This window comes from Mustela putorius, unplaced genomic scaffold (assembly GCF_011764305.1).
Source record: "Mustela putorius furo isolate JIRA1106 unplaced genomic scaffold, ASM1176430v1.1 tig00000135_pilon_pilon_pilon, whole genome shotgun sequence".
Taxonomy (NCBI): Eukaryota; Metazoa; Chordata; class Mammalia; order Carnivora; family Mustelidae; genus Mustela; species Mustela putorius.
Genome location: NW_025421292.1, coordinates 3,864,889 through 3,885,162, shown reverse-complemented (window position 1 = coordinate 3,885,162; position 20,274 = coordinate 3,864,889). Strand labels below are relative to the sequence as shown.

The window sequence follows — 20,274 nt, the reverse complement described above, 5'->3', positions numbered from 1 at the left end:
CTGGCCTCTCCCTCATCCCGAGCCAAGCATTTGGATCTTTTGTGTTTGGTATAAACTGTACTAGAAAATAAAGCAAAGGGGCTTAGCCCCTGGTCTTTGGTGTTCCCTATGAAGATTTTTGGACACAGCAGAATTTGATTTGTCTTTGTTGACACTGAAGTAAATTTAGGTCAGTTGGAAATGAGTGAAAACACTGCAGTGTGTTGTTATTATATATTGACTTTAGGGAGCTTTATCCATTATTATTAGCCTAATAGGGAATAGCTGTAGCGTGATTAATCCTTGACTTTCTCCACTCAACCAGGAGAGCGGTGTGGAATCAATCATGGCAGCAGCCAGTGAGGTGTGTTTTGTTGCATCTATTCATTGGCCCATTGGTTTGGTTTGCCTTGCATGAAAAGTATCTGTCATTTGGGTGACTGATAGTAAAAGCTAACATTGGAATGTATATCTAAAAATACACGTTATACCATTTAATCCAGAAGGTCACTCTGTGAAAGTAGATGTTATTATTCCAATCACACAGGTGGGGAGAAAGGCTTAGAGAAGTTAAAGATAGCCAACATCAAACAGCTTGTAAGGGGCTCCAAATTCCTTGCTTGTTTCGTTGTAGCAGTCTGAAAGGTAGAGGCAGTCTAGGGGATCTACCTATGAACAAAGCATGGCCTTTGCTCTCAAGGACCATTTCTTTTTATTTTTTTCAAGATGTTATTTATTTATTTTGGGGGGAGGAGATTGGGAAAGGGAGAGTGAGAGAACACAAGCAGCGGGGTAGAAAGGGAGAGGGAGAAGCTGATCAGAGAGCTCAACACAAGGCTCGATCCCAGAACCTGAGCCAAAAGCAGACGCTTAACTGTCTGAGCCGCCCAGGCGCCCCTCAAGAATCTTTCAAATCTAGCAAATGTGTCTTCTTAGAAATATATGGTAGCACATTGAGGGAAGAGTTCAGGGATCAGAGAAAAGTGCAGACAACTTCTATGCATAGAGTCAAGATTGGCATGATGGAGGAAGAATTTGAGAGGGAGGAGTATTTGGAAGAGAAGAAAAAGAGTGACCAAAGCATGGAGATGGGAAACAGAGGGTTTGTTATGGCTGAGGAATTGCTCTGGTTTGACTAGAGCATGAACTGCATGAAAGAAAGTAAAAGAAAGCAGTGGAAGCTAGACCTGTGAAAGCTAGGTTAGGATCAGATTGTGAACGGTCTCGAATGCCATGCCAGAGAAGAACCTTATTCTGGGTAGATATTTTGAGCGGTATCCCTACAGGGGACCCAATAATAAGCATGACAAATTCTGACGTTTTTATGTAAGTTATGATTCCGTACTAATCTCTTCACATACATTATCTCATTAACGCCTCACAGGAACTCCAGGAACAATGTACTCTCTCCCTTTTACGGATGTGAAATTGAGGCTCAGCCAGATTAAGTTTGCTGGTGTCAGACAGATACTGCTGGAGCTGAGACGTGGACTGGGGTCCCTCAGCTTCTAACACATGTTCTGTTTACCACTATGACATTTTGCCATTTAAAACAAAAAAAGGTTTATTTATTTATTTTAGAGAGAGGGCACGCGATAGGGTGAGTGTGCATGGGTGGCGGGAGGAGCAGGGGTAGAGGATTGTCAAGGAGAATTCCATCTGAGTGCAGAGCCCAGCTTGCCGCTCCATCCCAGGAGCCATGAGATCACAACCGGAGCTGAAATCAAGAGTCGGAAGTTTAATGACTGAGCCATCCAGGCACCCCTGTATATTGTCATTTTTAAAATCAGATCATCTAATGGGTTCTTAATTCTCTGTCAAGAATATCACTATAGGAAAAAAGACATTTTCAAAGTTCTGAAAGTACTGCCTGTGGGTGTGTAATCACGTTAAGGAATATAATGACTACCAAACCTGACCTGTACTGCTCTCTAATTTGACACCAGTGCTGGAAGGGAAATTGAAGAGTTGAATGATATTTTATGTACATCAGTACATGCTCATGGCAGATGTTTTTGTTTTCATGTTCAATGTTTAACCTTATTGGCCCTATGTAAATCTTAAATCGGGGAAGGCCTGTTCCTAGGGACATTTTCAGATGCTTAAAGCAATGATATTTTACCTAGCTAAAATATGTTTCTTCTCAGCAGGTTTTCTTACTTATAAAAGACCATGACTACTGATGAGGGTGCCAAGAACAATGGAGAAAACCCAGCAGCAGCTGTGGCTGAACGTGGAGAGGATATCACCTCTAAAAAAGATAGAGGAGTATTGAAGGTGAGGTTACAAGGATGAGGTTACATGAGGTTACATGCAGGGAAATTTGCTATCTGGAAGGATTACATATAAAAACCTTTGTTTCTTTTGGCTGGAGGTAGAGGTGACTAATGTTTATTGGGATTTACTAAGTGTTAAACACTGCAGTCAAGTTCATCTGCATGACCCGAGGTTTATTTTTATTTATTTATTTATTTATTTTAAAAGATTTTATTTATTTATTTGACAGACAGAGATCACAAGTAGGCAGAGAGGCAGTCAGAGAGAGGAGGAAGCAGGCTCCCTGCTGAGCAGAGAGCCTGATGCGGGCTCGATCCCAGGACCCTGGGATCATGACCAGAGCTGAAGGCAGAGGCTTTAACCCACTGAGCAACCCAGGCGCCCCCAAGGTTTATTTTTTAATCCCAGATTATAGAGGATGAAACTGAGGCCTAGCTGGGTAAATAAAGGCAGGTCTGGGATCCAGATCCAAGTTCTGTGTGACTCTAAAAGTCTGTGTCTCCCAGTTCTCAAGAGTGTACACAAAGGTTATTATTTTAACATAGTATTTAAGTGTATTAAAGCTAGCTGGTGACAATTCAATTTGAGACGTATTAGAGGAAAATGAAAAGCTGACTTGCAGAGTTCAAAGGGTTTGTTTTTACATACAGATTATTGTTTTGTACAGTGAAGATATTTTTTGAGGTTTCATCAGAGAATATATCTTTTGAATTAGCTTTCCTCGTTAAAACACACTGTATATTTTTTACTCTGTAATTAACCATTTCTACATGTGTGTTTTTGTATCTCACAATAGTCTTGTGAGACAATGAGCACATCTTGACCCTTCCATTTATGGAAGGTGTATATTGGTATTCCATGTAAGTAAATAAAGCGGAGCTGAGAGAGATTAAATGATTTTAGTCGTATTAAGTCATTATTTCTCCTACACTGTTGTTACTCATGCAAGTTTTGTATAATTTTTTTCTTGCTGAACTCTAATATTACCACTAAGTTGAGTTTTAATATCTCCTTGTGTCAGCAGCAGCAAATGAGAATTTCTTAGTTTGTTTTGTCTAATCTCGCTTATATGAAAGCTTTTTTTCTGTGCCTGGATCTTCTAAATATACATGTTTTACTGTTAGCTTGCTATATGCCAAGGTAAATTTCAGAGTGTTTCAACTCTAGAATGAGGGACTTTATGCCCTGTATTTATATTCTGCTCTCTTTCAGAGGGCCTCTCAACCCATAACTATATGAATCACTTTTCCCAAACTCCAGGATACTTCTGGAGACATTAGGTGTTTTGCAGGCTGTCCTCAGCATCTGCCTGCTCTATGAGAGTCCTTCTCTTTCATTTTTCAGTGTACCCGTACAAAGAACATAGTCCCCAGTCTGCCTTCAGCCCTGCTTTGTTCCAGGGAGTAAATCTGCTAAGATTTTTAGGCTTGTAAGAAATATTTTGAGATTGTAAGCCCTTTAAATCATATCATTTATTCCTATCTACAGCCTTGGGTTTCACTGTGGGGCTTTTGGTTAAGATTAAATAGGTCTACTAACTGTGTGACCTAGGGCAATTTAGTTAACCTCTGTGGTTTGAAATTTCCTCATTTGTAATATTGGAACACTACTATCTACTTCATACACTTATTGGGATTATATAAAGCATTTGGCACAGTGACTCATCTGTAGTAATCTCCATATATATGGAGATTATATTATATATCTACATATAAATATATATTATATATACATGTTATACAGACATGCACATATGCATACATATATACATTTTCAGTATGTGTATGTTTTATTTTGTTTGTTTCTTTTAAAGACCAAGGCACATCTGGGAAATCAGTGACTAGCTCAGGAGGATAAAATTACATTGTGGAGCTTACATTTTTAAAATGAATCTAGACTAGATTTTATCCTTAAAGTATCTCCTTAAGGTAACTCTTCACATCTTCCCATTTCTCCCAATCTAGAGCCCCTAGCAACTAATATTCTACTCTCTGGTTTTGTGAGATCAGCTTTTTTAGATTCCATATATTAGTGAGATCCTACAGGATTTGTCTTTCTCTATTACTTAGCCTAATGCTCTCAAGTCCATCCCTGTTGTCACAGATGGCAAGATTTTATTCTTTTTTATCACTAAAATAACATTTCACTGTGTATGTATATACCCCATTTTCTTTATCCATTCATCTATCTGTGGACATTTAGGTTGTTTACGTAGCTTAGGCATTGTGAATAATGCTACACTGAACATGGAGGTACATATATCTTTTTGATCTAGTGTTTTCCTTTCCCTCAAAGAAATACTCAGAAGTGGAATTGCTGGATTATATGGTAGTTCTGTTTTTAGTTTTTTGAGGAATCTGCACACTGTTTTCCACAGTGGCTATACCGGTTTATATTCCCACCAACAGTACATGGGTGTTCCCTTTTCTCCACAACCTTGCCAACACTTACTATTTCTTGTCTTTTTGATCATAGCCATTCGAACAGGTGAGGTGGTATCCTGCAGGTTTGATTTGCATTTCTGTGCTTGTTTCATTTCTGTGTGTTGGTTTTGTATCCTTCCACTTGCCTGAACTCATTGATCCATTCTAACAGGTGTTTGGTGGAGTTGCGGTCATGAGTCTTTTCCTTTAAAGAATGTCTGGATTTTTGAACTAAGAAAGTTGTAGAATATAAATTTACAGTGTTTATGTGGTATTCTGAGAGTGGCTCTGGGAGGACACATCTTAAGGAATTTCGGAGTGGATAATTGAATTCTTTTATAAAAATTCAGACTCTTCCCCTAAAATGACATATCTTGGATATGAGCCATCAACGCCTGTTACCTAAAAAAATGATTAATTTAGCATAGGTGATTGATGGAATGAATTATACCGCCACATGCTTGGATTTTCTTTTCTTTTCCCAGAACTGACCAACTGCATTAGTGGTCTGCTCTGCCAAGAACAAAATAAATACACTGAATTTTATGACAGCTAACTGTTTTTCAGCCTAGAGTTTTTTTGACATTTGTTTTACTAGAAAACAGGTTGTTCAGTATCATAACAAACTATGCAGTGATACTGTTTTTTTAACACGTTAAATAGTCCTTACAAAAGAGGAAGTATAACCTGTTCTATCAGGAAATTGAGCTTTTTGAAATTAAACCAAACTTTGGACTTCTTTTTGAATGGTTTTGAAAGTCCACTAATCTTTTTGATCTCATTTAATTTGTGTATGAACTAGCTCTCTGTTTTGAGAGACTTTAGCATGAAGCAGGATCTGTTGGTTATATTATTACGTTATTTTGAGGGAATAATTAAATATAGCAATAAAGATTGAGAGTAGTACAGGACAGTTTTCTAACAGTGGGGGTTATTGAGAGAACTGGGAGGGAGGCCTTTAGAAAGGGCATAATTGTCTGTAAACCTGCCTGGGTAATGTGGAATGGATTGTGTGATATTTCTATTCTCCGATTATAATGAAATCAGCTCCTTTTTCTTAATGTTTGTCTTTTCTAGATTGTCAAAAGAGTGGGAAATAGTGAGGAAACACCAATGATTGGAGACAAAGTTTATGTCCATTACAAAGGGAAGTTGTCAAATGGAAAGAAGTTTGATTCCAGTCATGATAGAAATGAACCATTTGTCTTTAGTCTTGGCAAAGGTAAGAGGGTATTTTTGAGTTGTGTTTTGCTTGGATTTATTGCCATTTATTAACATAGAGGAGCTAGTCAGTTCTGTCTAGGAGCTAGTGGATTTTTTGAGGGTCCATAATGTCAAAATTGTTTTCTTAATACTACTAAGATGTTGTTTATCTTTTTGCTGTATTTACACTTGCACGGAAGACACACAAGCTGCAGTGGTAGAGGCGGCCAGGGCCCCAGCACAGGTCTAGGCGCAACACCGAGCTCTGCCAGTAATCATTTATGCCTCGCTGCCCTCATTCACTGTGTAAATAAGAAAAAAAAGGGAAGCCAGTTTCACTTAATGTGCTTGATGAAGTGTAAGAAATACTAATTTTATTAAATCCTAATCCTTGAGTTTCACATTGTTTCGCTGCTTTGTAACAGATAGGAAGCACACATTGAGTGCTCCTGCAGATCCAAGTGTAGTGGTTATCTCATGGAGAAGCACTTGTGCACTTAACTTGAGTACATTTTTTCAGAAAGCACCATTTTTATTTGAAAGGGCAAACTTGTTATTTAGACTTGATTATTTAGTATTTGGGAGATACTTTCTTAAAAATGAATGAAGTAAGCCTATCGAAAACTATTGAGTTTTCAAATAAAAATTACGGTTTTGGGAAATGTGTATCTGCCATTCTGACCTTGGCAGCTTTCCAAAGCTTAAGAGTTCTGATGAGATCAGTGGGTTTTAACGAATGAGATTTTCAAAACATTATATAAGGAAATGTGCTAACATTTGGAAGATCTGCGTAACTCAGTGAACCAGTATTTTCCCAGTACTAGATGTTACAAGATCATGCCTGACTAAAAGATCCATTCATTGTGCAAGCCAGACCAGTGGATTTTAATGTAATATGATATGAAAAGTTCATTGATATGCTTTCACATTCCATACTACAGCTCACCGTTATGAAACTACCACTAGTCCAGCTTTGATGTCATATCAGATGGTTATATTCATAATTACCTTGAAAGGCTATTAAAGTACTCTTGCCTTTTCCAACTATTTATCTTTTGGGGTTTGGATTTCTTCCATACACTTAAACCAGAATTGCAACAGGTGAATGCAAAAGTAGGTATGAGAGGGGCGCCTGGGTGTCTCAGTGGGTTAAAGCCTCTGCCTTCAGCTCAGGTCATGATCCCAGGGTCCTGGAATCAAGCCCCACATTGGGCTCTCTGCTCAGCAGGGAGCCTGCTTCCCTTCCTCTCTCTCTGCCTACTTGTGATCTCTGTCTGTCAAATAAATAAATGAAATCTTAAAAAAAAAAAAGTAGGTATGAGAATCTGGTTGTCTTTTATTAAGGTAGACACATTTTACACTTACAAATTTGTAAAAACAATGCCATCCTCACTAATAATTTTTTAAAAATATAGTTACTTTTCATAAAAATAACTTGTGTTAACATATAATGAGGTTACTACTATTTTTCAGTGAGTTGGTAAATAATTATTTTCTTTAAATTTCAATGCGGTAAATATCAATAAATAATTAGAAGTTCCTTCATGTCCTCAATTTTCAAGATTTAAAGAGGGTCCTGAGGAAACAGTGTTGAGAACCACTATTTTCGGGTCTTAAATGTGGTTTATACTAATTATTTTCAAATGCTTTTAAATATCTTCAGTTAATTTCAATTGTTTGTTTGTTTTGTTTTGTTTTGTTTTTTAGTCTTGTAAGGAGAATAGTAGCCCATACATCAAATTGAACTTTATGGGCCATGTGGCTTGTTGAAAGTTAGTGGCTGAATTACCAATGTTTTTTTATTCTTATCTGCTACAGATATAACGGACTTCTAGTTGGTTTCCAGATTAAGTGTGAGAGAAAAGGAGTAATCCCCCTATCTATCACTGTGGCTCTGTGTTATCATCCCTTTCTTCCTTTTTTAAAGATTATTTATTTATTTATTTGACAGAGATCACAAGTAGGCAGAGAGGCACGCAGAGAGAAAGAGGAAGGGAAGCAGGCTCCCTGCTGAGCAGAGAGCCAGATGCTGGGCTCCATCCCAGGACCCTGGGATCATGACCTGAGCTGCAGGCAGAGGCTTTAACCCACTGAGCCACCCGGGTGCTCTTCTTCTTCTGATTGTACCATTTTAGATGAATTGTTAATTAAGCATGGATCTGAGAAAGGAAACAGCAAACAGGAACTATGGAGTAAACTCCTTTTTTTTTTTTTTTTTAAAGATTTTATTCATTTATTTGACAGAGATCATAAGCAGGCAGAGAGGCAGGCGGGAGTGGGGGGAAGCAGGCTCCCTGCCAAGCAGAGAGCCCGATGTGGTGCCCGATCCCAGGACTCTGAGATCACGACCCTAGCCAAAGGTGGAGGCTCAACCCACTGAGCCATCCAGGCACCCCTGGAGTTAAACTCTTTCTGCCCCTCTTACACTCTCCCTTCCCTGGTACTCATAGGCATAGGTCATGGTGACTTCTGCTTCCTGTCCAATTGTATTCTCTCCAAGCCCTGGTGTAGGCTAGGCCACTGCTCCCTTCTCCTTTGGGTCTTGAGTGAGTTAGTGGTCATGTGAGAATGTGAGATTAATCTTGTGTTTCAGTATGATACCAGTCAAAATGAAATACACATTCCCTTTCTTGATAAAGCAGATAATGATTGACAGTTAAATTAGAATTTGTCTCTTTTTTTGTTTATTTAGGGATGTGAACTTTCAGGGCCACCAGCATGGCTGTGCCATCGTATTTAATTGAGATGACCTCAGAGTAAATGGCCTCATCAGACATCTTAGACATCTTTCTTCCCACTGCCCTGTCCCCCAAATTCTTACTCTACCCTTTGAATTTCCTGGAGTTAAGATAACATACCTTCTCTCAGCAGCTATCTTTGCAAGTAGACTTAAGAATTGCTAAGAAAAAAAATATTGCTAGGAACTTACGCTACTATCTTCTCTACCCACATTTTCTTGATAAACTACCCTATGATGAATGAGTCTTTTATGTTTCCTAGAATTTGGAGCTGAGATAAAATAGTCGACTTCCAGTTAACTTGGTACTTAGGGCACGCCTCTCTAGAGACACTGGTTTCATGTGGAGAGGAGCATCCACCTGGGTGTTCAGAAGCCAGGGCTCCTGTTGTCACTCTTTCTGTGTCATTTTTTTTTTTTTTTTTTTTTTTGACAGAGAAAGATCGTAAGTAGGCAGAGAGGGCAGACAGAGGGAGCGGGGAAGCAGACTCCCTGCTGAGCAGTGAGCCCAATGCGGGGCTCAATTCCAGGACCCTGAGATCATGACCTGAGCCGAAGGTAGAGGCTTAACCCACTAAATTCAGGCACCCCTTTCCTGTGTCATTTCAACACGAGTAAGCTACCTAACCTTCCCTCCTCCTCTAAAAAGGAGACCTCTGTGGAAAAGCTTGAAGATTAATCCTGGCTATGATTTCATTCTTGGACCTTCTGTAAAGAGTATGGCAAGGTACTGTGTAAAAAAAACTGTGTAAAAGACTAAAAACCAAAACAATGGCAGAAGCTTTAGAGGCCTCTGTTAGATGATAATTAGAAATATGAGAAAAGAGCAATATACTTCTGGTAAATCTTCTGTAGCAGAATGTGTTCAGTTGACTGTAAAGCAAGAAACATTGGTTAGACAGTTTACACTTTTATACCTATATGTTATGGCAGTAGCTACTTCACCAAAATGAAGAAAAATAACATAAATGGACAGTAGCATAAATACTCTATATTGAGCTCTCTTGATGCCTTAAAATTCACCTCTCCCAAGGGAATAAATAGAAATATTTCAGTGGAAAGTCACACTGATTTGGGGATTCTGTTGTGATTTCAGTATTTAAAATAGAATTATGGGGTGCCTGGGTGGCTCAGTCGTTAAGCGTCTGCCTTCGGCCCAGGTCAAGATCCCAGGGTCCTGGGATTGAGGCCCACATCAGGCTCCCTGCTCTGTGGGAAGCCTGCCTCTCCTTCTCCCATGTCCCCTGCTTATGTTCTCTCTCTCTCTCTCTCTCTCTCTCTCTCTCTCTGAGTCTCTCTGTCAAATAAATAAATTTAAAAAAAAGAATTAGGAGTGCTTGTCTGTAAAAAATTGCCATAAAAATACACATACCATTTATGTACATTTATACATCCACATATATTTGAGCTTTACCTACAGGTTGGGTGTCTGTGTCTATTGCTCTTCCTGTGCCATCTTTTAAACCCTGTGCCTCACTTCTCCATTTGTAAAGTCATGATAATAATATATACTGTTATACACTGAAGAGTAAGTAAGACATTGCACACCATTGTTTAGCACACAGTAAGCACTCACATGTTTGTTACTGTTGTTACAGTGTTAGGATTATTGGCTTCCTAGTGGAATGGCAGTAACTATGCTACAGCAGTTTGGGTCCTAACTCTGTTTGCTCTGCTTGCATACAGACTTTGTGAAATAATGCTTATCCATCTCTTTTAGCCCCAGGAAGTCTGGAAAGACAAAAATGGAATCAATCTAAGACAACTGATTATTACTACTTCAAAATATGTTACACAAATTAGAATGAAGAGATGGTGGTTTCCCTCATTGGGTTTTCTTTTCTTTTTTCCTTTTTTTAAAAGATGTTATTTATTTACTTGACAGAGAGTACAAGCAGGGGGAACGGCAGGGAGAGGGAGAAGCAGGCTCACTGCTGAGCAAAGAGCCCGGCGTGGGGCCCAATCCCAGAACCCAGGGATCATGACCTGAGCCAAGGGCAGACACTTAACTGACTGAGCCACCCAAGCTCTCTGCATATTGGGTTTTCTTAACTAAATCTTACATGTTCTGAATTCCTAGAACTGTGTTCATAACTCATTTTAAAAGAAGTTGAAATAAGGACTCAACATTTTCCAATATACTTCCATAGTAGAAGTTCTGGTTTTTCCCCCTCCCTCCCTCCAACAAGTATATTTTCACTAAAATTGGGAAGGGATCGATTTGGGAAATGAAAGAATTATATCTTTTAGTTCTTTGAAGTAAATCCAGGCATGCTTAGGTTTTGCCCATCCCCACCTACCCTTATCTAGATCTAGAGATTTCTTATGGCGAGCTGCTTCAGTGAAGTTATTTATGATGTTCTTGGTATGTAACAAACATGGCTGGGAATTATGAAGTGAAAACTCCTGTTATATTCTTCCCCCAGATCTGAGAAGAGAAACAAAGAAACCAATCATTTTGGATTCATCACATACCTATACTTCTCTCTTACTATTGAGATTAAATTATAATGAAGTAATATCAGCAGTCTGCCTATAACATTAATATAGTCTTCTCTGCTGTGTGATGATCCATGATCACTAGTAAAACCAACTGTTAATTTTGTCAGTCATTAGTATATTAGAGTAAGAGGGAGAAAGTCTATGTTGAAAGACTAATAGCTAATACTAAAGGGAAATGGGGAATTGTTTAATGGGTAGAGTTTTAACATTGCAAGATGACAAAGTTGTAGAGACTGGTTGTACAACAGTGAATATACTTAACAGTACTGACCTGCCCACTTAAAAAGGGTTGTGATGGTAAATTTGTATGTGTATGTGATGGAAATTTTGCATGTGTTTTACCACAATTAAAAAAAAATTTTTTTTTAAGATTTTATTTATTTGACAGAGATCACAGGTAGGCAGAGAGGCAGGCAGAGACAGAGAGAGGAGGAAGCAGGCTCCCTGCTGAGCAGAGAGCCCGATGTGGGGCTCGATCCCAGGACCCTGGGATCATGACCCAAGCTGAAGGCAGAGGCTTTAACCCACTGAGCCACCCAGGCGCCCCTTAAAAATGTTTTAAATAAATAAAGAAAAATGTTAGAATGTTCTAAAGTGGTCACTATATTTTTTATTGTGGATGAAAGTATTCCATGATTAAATTAAAATGTTACATTTTTTAATGTATTATATGATTTTTAAATTTTTTCTTTATTTTATAAATCTGTTTATTTAAATTCCAGTATAATTAACATACAGTGTTACATTGGTATCAGGTTACAATATAGTGATTCAACAATTCTGTACATTCAGAGCTCATCATAAGTATACTCTTTAATCTCCTTCACCTATTTTACCCATACCCCCAACCACCTTCCTTCTGGTAACTACCATTTCTCTATATTCAAGATTCTGGTTTTTGTTTGTCTGTTTGTCTGTCTGTCTTTTTTCTTTGTTCATTTGTTTTATTTCTTAAATTTCACATATGACTGAAATCATACAGTATTTTTCTTTCTCGACTGATTTCTTTTTTCTTTTTTTTCTTAAAGATTTTATTTATTTATTTGACAGATAGTGATCACAAGTAGACAGAGAGGCAGGCAGAGAGAGAGAGGAGGAGGAAGCAGGCTCCCTGCTGAGCAGAGAGCCCAATGCGGGGCTCAATCCCAGGATCCCGAGATCATGACTTGAGCCAAAGGCAGAGGCTTTAACCCACTGAGCCACCCAGGCGCCCAGTGACTTCTTTCTTTTTTTTACAGAGGGGGAGAAACGGGGATGGGACAGGGAGAGAGAGAATCTTAAGCCAGCTCCACACCCAGTGCAGAGCCCAACATAGGGCTTGATCCCACAACCCTAAGATTATGACCTGAGCCAAAATCAAGAGACAGACACTTAGATTGAGCCGCCCCAGTGCCCTGCTGACATTTATTTCCCTTAGCATTATACCGTCTAGACCCATCCATATTGTTGCAAATGGGAAGATTTCGTTCTTTTTTATGGCTGAGTAATATTCCATCATGTGTATGTGTATAGATCTATCTTTATCTACATGTTTATCCGTTCATCGATTGATGGACACTTGGGTTGCTTCCATTAAAATGTATTAATATGATTTTTAATAGACTTTAGTCTTAGAGCACTCTTAGGTTCATAGTAAAATTGAGCAGAAGTTACAGAGTTCTGATACATGCCCCATGCTCACACATGCACAGCATCCCCTCCCCTCCTTAACAACATACCCCACCAGAGCAGTACATTTACTGACATTGATGAACCTACATTGAACCTATATAATTTTATGGGCTTTTTTTTTTTTTAAAGATTTTATTTATTTGACAGAGAGCACAAGCAGCAGGGGTTGTGGCAGGGAGAGGGAGAAGCAGGCTTCCCAATGAGCAGGGAACCTGATGTGGGGCTTGATCCCAGGACCCCGGTATCATGACCTGAGCTGAAGGCAGACACTTAACCAGCTGAGTCACCCAGGTGACCCAATTTTATGAATTTTCTTGTTTGTTTGTTTTTAGAGAGGGGAGTGGGGGGTCAGAGAGAGAGAGCAAGAATCCAAAGCTGGCTGCACCCCTAGCACAGAGCCTGATGAAGCCTAACAAGGGGCTCAGTCTCACAACCCTGAGATCATGACATGAGCCGAAACCATGAGTTGGACACTTAACTTACTTGAGCCATCCAGGTGCCCCCAAATTTTGTATTTTAAAATGTATTCCTTTGCAGAAGGAAGAAAAAAGTACAGTTCATTGCTTTTATACTGGGCTGTTTATATACTTTTAAACTTTTCCAGTTGCCTACAGTTAGGTATATATGGAAAGCATTTGAACTTAGGGATAGCTACATTATACATTTGTTTAAATTTGTATTTTTACTTCAGATAGTGTCAGAAATAGGACTCCTGAAATTGATAAATTGTTTGAGCTAATGGAAGTCCAGGTCAAGTGTTAGAACAAAATCCATATTCTTGGTGTATTATACCTATTATTATGATCCTAAAGCTCAAAAGAGCCTAAAGATTAAAAGTCTTACAAATGTTTAATTCTGCTTCTAAGAATTCAACCTGAATAGAAAGTATGGTAGAAGCTTGCTTAACAAACTCCAGACTATGCTCTCCAATCTTTTTTGAAAATATGTTGAATAGTACTGCTGTGTTCTTACTCTGTGGTATGGTTCTACACTCTGCTTCAGCCAGTTCAAGTGGGCCTTGTCAATGCCCTCCAGCCACAGACCACTGGGCACACAGAGGTTGTAGAACAAGTTGGGTTTATTACTCATTGTAGGGAGGGAAAATGCATATGGGAAATTGTGGGGTATTTTAGTAGGAGTGTTCAAAAGGATTTATTATGGAATTTGAGCTTGTATTAGGTGATTTGGGGAAGGGTTTAAGGAAGAGGGTCTTTGTTCTGGATGGGATATTGTTAGGATGTGGGCTGAGTCCTTGGGTATCTTAGTAAGTCTTATCTAGGGGGAAGGCTGAGTAGACAGAGACTAAAAGCTACACCTGCTGGAGAAGCAGCAGTCACCCCTGTCAGCCAGGAGAGGGGGATGTTTGGTATTTGGTAGGTTGCAAAATGACCTTATTTTTTGTCCAGACAAAATTTTGAAGTGTTTTTGTTTTGTCTCACTTTTTCATGGTCTCGGAGTGACCTTGTCTGATGTTGATGTTTTGTGAGATTGTTTATGTCCAACAGGAAAATAGCATGGCCTAGCTTCCCCCCAGCCTGCTTCAGACATCATTAAGGCCTAGCTGTCAGTGTCAAGCAGTTTCCACATGTTAGGGGCTGATTTTTCTTCCTCTTAGTAAGAATCAGTTGAAATATGTTTATCTCTATTGTGCTTTTTGTAATTATAGAATTTAATTAGATCATATATAAAATACTTCATGTTTTACATAAAACAATTCGTGTAGAAAGAAAGGATTATTTCAATGAAAACTTGAACATTTTTGGAAAGACTTACTAAGATGAATTGCTAAAATCATTTTTTTTAGATTTTTATTTATTATTTATTTGACAGACAGAAATCACAAGTAGGCAGAGAGAGAGGTGGAAGCAGGCTCCCTGCTGACCAGAGAGCCTGATGTGGGGCTCGATCCCAGGACCCTGGGATCATGACCTGAGCCAAAGGCAGAGGCTTTATTCCACTGAGCCACCCAGGAGCCCCGCTGAAAGCATTTTTTAAATTGCTATTGAATTAGAGGTGGATAAAAGGCAAAAACAAGTAGGCCATTTAGACCACATTTTTACCAGAATTTTACTGATTGCTTTACAAGTATCTTCTGGTTCTCAGTCCACTTTAAAGAAACCCACATTATAAATTGAAATGATATATCATAATTATGATGTATACAGTAAAGATGATGTGAAACTTTTTATCACCAAAGCCACACCTACAGACAAGGAGTTAACTTTGTTACAAAGATTAGTGAATTAACATACTTCGATATGTTTTAATTTAAAATAAATGTTTGAGACATGTATATGTTCTTTTTTTGATTCCTCACTCAAAGCAACATTTTAAATTAACCTACCAACTATAGTTCCGATTTTCAGGTAACAGGCCTTTACTATGCAAAAAAAAAAAAAAGCTACATTAAGATTTAGATGCAGAATTGTTCATTGAAATTTAAAATGATAGAGGCGCCTGGGTGGCTCAGTGGGTTAAGCCCCTGCCTTTGGCTCAGGTCATGATTCCAGGGTCCTGGGATTGAGCCCCGCATGGGGCTCTCTGCTCAGCAGGGAGCCTGCCTCCCCCACCTTTCTCTCTGCCTGCCTCTCTGCCTACTTGTGAGCTCTGTCAAATAAATAAAAACAAAAACCTTAAAAAAAATGAAAAATGAAAAATTAAAAATAAAATTTAAAATAAGAAAAAAGAACTTGTTTATTGATGGAGGTGATGAAATCATAATCAAAAGGTGAAATAGTATATAGTTATTAAAAGTCATTTTTCAGATACTATCTTTTAATAAGAAAAATGCTCATACAATATGAAATGTAAAGAGTAAATCACAAAACCAAATAAACTATAACCAGAATTTTAAGAATGAATATGTAAAAATTTTAAATGCAAACAAAGTGTACATTTATAATTTGGAAGAAAATGAACCAGGAAATTGACAGTTTACCCCAAATACTGGGATTTCAGAGGTTTTAAATTTTATTTTCTATGCTCCTCTATACTTTCCAGGTATTCTATGATAAGTGGAATACCTTTTTTTTAATCAGGGGAAGTACATTTCTTTTTTAAAAGTTTTTATTTGAATTCTAATTTAGTTAACATAGTGTGATATTAGTTTCAGATATACAATTTAGTGATTCAGTATTTCAATACAATATTTGGTACTTATCACAAGGGGAAATACTATGGGTTGTTGTTGGTTTTATTTATTTATTTATAAAGATTTTATTTATTTATTTGACAGAGATCACAAGTAGGCAGAGTCAGGCAGAGAGAGAGGAGGAAGCAGGCTCCCTGCTGAGCTGAGAGCCCGATGTGGGACTCCATCCCAGGATCCTGGGATCATGACCCAAACCGAAGGCAGAGGCTTTAACCCACTGAGCCACCCAGGTGCCCCCAATTGTTGTTGGTTTTTTTTTTTTTTAAAGATTTTATTTATTTATTTGACAGAGAGAAAGATCACAAGTAGGCAGAGGGGGGTGGGATGCAGACTGCAGGCTCCCTGCTGAGCAGAGAACCGGATGTGGGGCTCTATTCCAGGACCTTGAGATTATGACCTGAGCCGAAGGCAGAGGCTTAACCCACTGAGCCACCCAGGCGCTCCTGGTTGTTGTTGGTTTTTTTTTTTTTCTTTTAAGATTTTATTTATTTAGCAGGGCCCCTGGGTGGCTCAGTCATGGTCTGCCTCCAGCTTGGGTCATGATCCCAGAGTCCTGGGATTGTGCCCCACATTGGGCACCCTGCTCAGCAGGAGGCCTGCTTCTCCCTCTCCCACTCTCCCTGCTTGTGTTCCCTATCTCACCGTGTCTCCCTCTGGCAAATAATAAATAGAAAAGATTTTATTTATTATTTGAGAGACAGATTGAGAAAATGAGTGGGAGGAGGGGCAGAGGGAGAAGCAGACTCCCTGTGGAGCAGGGCGCCTGATGCAGGACTCAATCCCAGGACCCTGGGATCATGACCTAAGCCAAAGGCAGACGCTTAACTGACTGAGCCACCCAGGAGTCCAAAAGGAAATAGTTTTGTGGGGGAGGGAGGGGAATACTTTTTAAGAAGAGTCCCTGGATTGGCAATTTTAGAAATATAGACCTCTGTTCATACCCGTGTGGCTTTTTCCTCAGTGTGTTTCATTCAGTAATGGGAGCTCACTGTAAGAGAAGCTTTATGTTCCCAAATGAGAAAAAAAGCAAAGGCATGGGTATGATTTTTTTTTTTTTTTTTTTTAGCTTGAGGCTCCTATGGATTTAACTGACAGGTTAATGTTTCTGACTTCTAAGGCCAAGTGTAGACCTTATCTGTGAATTAAACTTTGGCTGATTGCTCTAATCCCCACCCAAAAGCAAAAGCCCCTTGTTTGTAGTCTGTGTTAGTGTTTACTATTCTTTGTTTAAGATAAAAACAATATGTGTCTTTCTCTTCCACTAGCCATACTACATTGCATGGTCCTTAGAAGGAAAAAGGGAATGACCACCTTTGTATTAATAGCTATACCTTTGTTCCTTGGTAATTGGCTAAATGTCTTGAACAAATGTACGGTAGTAACCCCCACAATATGAAGATTTCCTGAAGGAGTATGTCTTAAAGTATGAGAGTTAGTTAATAGTGGAAAAAAAAAAATGTTCTTGAGAGCCCTCTCTAAAACCTAGCAATCTTTGAGGAGAATCAGTGACAGGAAAGCCAACCTATCAATGGCAGGCTTTACATTTTGTCTGAAGATTCTGGACTGTTTTCATAGTAGAACCATGTATGAGCATATAAATTGATGTAGCTATTTTGGAAGGGCATTTGGGCAATATGTCTATCAAATAAAAAATGCACGTCAACATTGCATTTCTAGGAATTTACCCTCCCTTGTCTTGCACAAGCTAGACAATCCTATATGGACAGATAGCCTTATTTACAATATTGTTGTTAATATGTTTCTCAATACAAGAGTGACTGGAACATTATCCTGCCATTTAGAAAGAGGTAGATCTATTTGTATTGATGATGATGATGATGATGTTGATGGCAGCTGTCCTTCTATTATTTATTATTATTATTATTTTTTAAAGATTTTATTTATTTATTTGACAGAGATCACAAGTAGTCAGAGAGAGAGGAAAAGAAGCAGGCTTCCTGCTGAGCAGAGAGCCCAATGCAGGGCTCAATCCCAGGACCCTGGGATCATGACCTGAGCCGAAGGCAGAGGCTTTAACCCACTGAGCCACCCAGGCACCCCTATTTATTATTTTTATAAGTAGGCTCTACACCAAGCACAGGCTTGAACTCACAACCCCAAGATCAAGAGTTGCATGCTCTACCGACTGAGCCAGACTTCCCCAGTATGATTGCTGTTCTTTTTATCTAGTAATTCTTACAATATGGAAGGCACATTCTTACTATATGGAAGGCACTATTATTATCTACCTTTTGCAGATGAGAAACTGAGGCACAGTGGTTAAATAATTTGCCCATCACCCGTAAGGGGCGGACCTGGTATTTGAATCCATATAGTTTGAGGTTAAAACAGGCTGTACTTTAAAAAAAAAAAAAAAAAAGCTGTACTTTTACCCTCTAAAATGTACTTTCTTCTTTCTACACATGGAGAAAGATCAAGATATATATTATTGAGGGGGTGGGGCAGAGAGAATACCAAGCAGGCTCCATACCCAGAGTGGAGCCCAGCTCAGGGCTCCATCTCACAGCTCTGAGATCATGACCTGAGCCAAAACCAAGAGTAAGTTGCCCAACTGACTGAGCCACACAGGTGCCCCAAGACCTATATTAAATGAAAAGCCAAACTGAATGTATAGTCTGCTGTCATTTTGTTTCTTAAATCTTTTGAGAAGTGACAGCACACACCGGAAGGATATAAAAAGAACAATAGTGGCTTCTTACATGGAAAGAATGGATACCCTTTCACTTTATATCTTTCTCTCTTGTGTGTGCTTTAATATGTTATATATAACTTAGAAATTTTTAACTAAAACAAGTGTCTGATCTTTTGAAAGATTGTAATACTTAAGCTGTAGTCATAGTCATGAATGTTTAATCCATCTCTACTTACCTACGCAAGTATAGAGTTCCCCTTATTCTAATATCCTGTCATCCACTCTCACTTCAGGATAATAGCTTTCTTCAAAATTTACTTCCACTGGATTCATTGTTTACCTGAATTTGCTATCCTTAAGTTTTTGATTGACGTTGTACCTTATTTTCCTATTTTATTCCTTTAACTACGTTTTTTATTGTTTTCCAAAGGATTTGAGACTGCTTATTGTAAGATATAATTACAATCATATAAGCCAGGGGCATGTAGGTAGCTCAGTCAGTTAAACGTCTGCCTTTGGCTCAGGTCATGATCTCAGGGACCTGGGATGGAGCCTGCTTCTCCCTCTCCCTCTGCCTTCCACTCTCCCTACTTGTGTGCTCACATGCTCACTCGCTCGCTTGCTCTCTCTCTCTCTCAAATAAAACAAATAAAAAACCCAATTATATAAGTTAATATAGTTTAACAGTTGAGCGCAGTAAAATCAACTTCTGTTTCCTGGAAGGGGAGAAGAAATTCTGAGTTCAGTAGTTCTTGTGATTTGACAAAAGAACACATAATCATATATTTTTTTAATTCTTTTTTTCTTTTTCTAAATTTTGAGAAGACATCTTTCATGGGCCCTTTTATGCAATTTATACTTCTCCAGTTGTTTGGTGTTTTTGTTTATCCAACTAAATTATAAACTTCCTTAGGACAAATTCCATTTTATTCCAAACTATTTTTGTTCTATCTATACCTAGAAAAATGCCCTTATTATAGTTGAAATTATAAATTAAGCAACAACTACAACCCAGCTACATTTCAAAGATTATGTTATTGCCCCTTTTCAAAGATACAGTCTTTGAGCAATTTAGAAATTGATCCTACTTTCATTCTTCTCAGGAGGGAATCTACTCTGATCACCCTCAAAAATCACAATTTATTTCTTAGTGGGTAAATGTTACCAGATTCTTTTATAGCCCCTATTTACTGAGTGTGTAATGTAAGGAGAATAGGAAATTTGTTTGAACTTGTGTTTTTGATGGTTAAATATTTTTAAATAGGGCCTGTAGCTTTCAACCACATTTTTCTTTCTCTTAGGCCAAGTTATCAAGGCATGGGACATTGGGGTGGCTACCATGAAGAAAGGAGAGATCTGCCATTTACTCTGCAAACCAGAGTATGCATATGGATCGGCTGGCAGTCTTCCTAAAATTCCCTCGAATGCAACTCTCTTTTTTGAGGTAAGTACGTGTGCTATGTTGCCTTGTTAGCATCTGTTCTACTATAGTGCTGGCACTGAAGCAACAGGCAGTGGAACAAGTAGCTAGGCTTGCCACTGAGAATCAGATCCAACTTATTTATTTTGGAGCTTGGCTTCTTGAATTGTTTCCCACAAACCCAAGGGGTGTGTGCCAGTGCTTTCTTAGAAACGTGTTTCTGGCACAGAAAGGTCGTATCCAAATAAACAAAAGACA

At 38.6% G+C, this 20,274-nt stretch overlaps 1 protein-coding gene across 8 annotated transcripts in view; it reads left to right on the top strand.

The window, feature by feature from the left end:
- The window catches only part of FKBP5 (FKBP prolyl isomerase 5), a 121,765-nt gene that overhangs the window by 64,522 nt on the left and 36,969 nt on the right, over positions 1-20,274 (top strand). For 6 of the 8 annotated variants that reach the window (XM_004770694.3, XM_004770688.3, XM_004770689.3 and 3 more), the window contains 3 exons: positions 2,130-2,256; positions 5,757-5,901; positions 19,898-20,040. In XM_004770694.3, coding sequence (XP_004770751.1) covers positions 2,152-2,256; positions 5,757-5,901; positions 19,898-20,040 — 393 coding nt within the window. In that variant the 5' untranslated portion in view covers positions 2,130-2,151. Of the gene's footprint in view, positions 1-2,126; positions 2,257-5,756; positions 5,902-19,897; positions 20,041-20,274 lie in introns of all 8 variants that reach the window. The other 2 variants (XM_004770690.3, XM_045074766.1) reach the window with 1 other exon arrangement.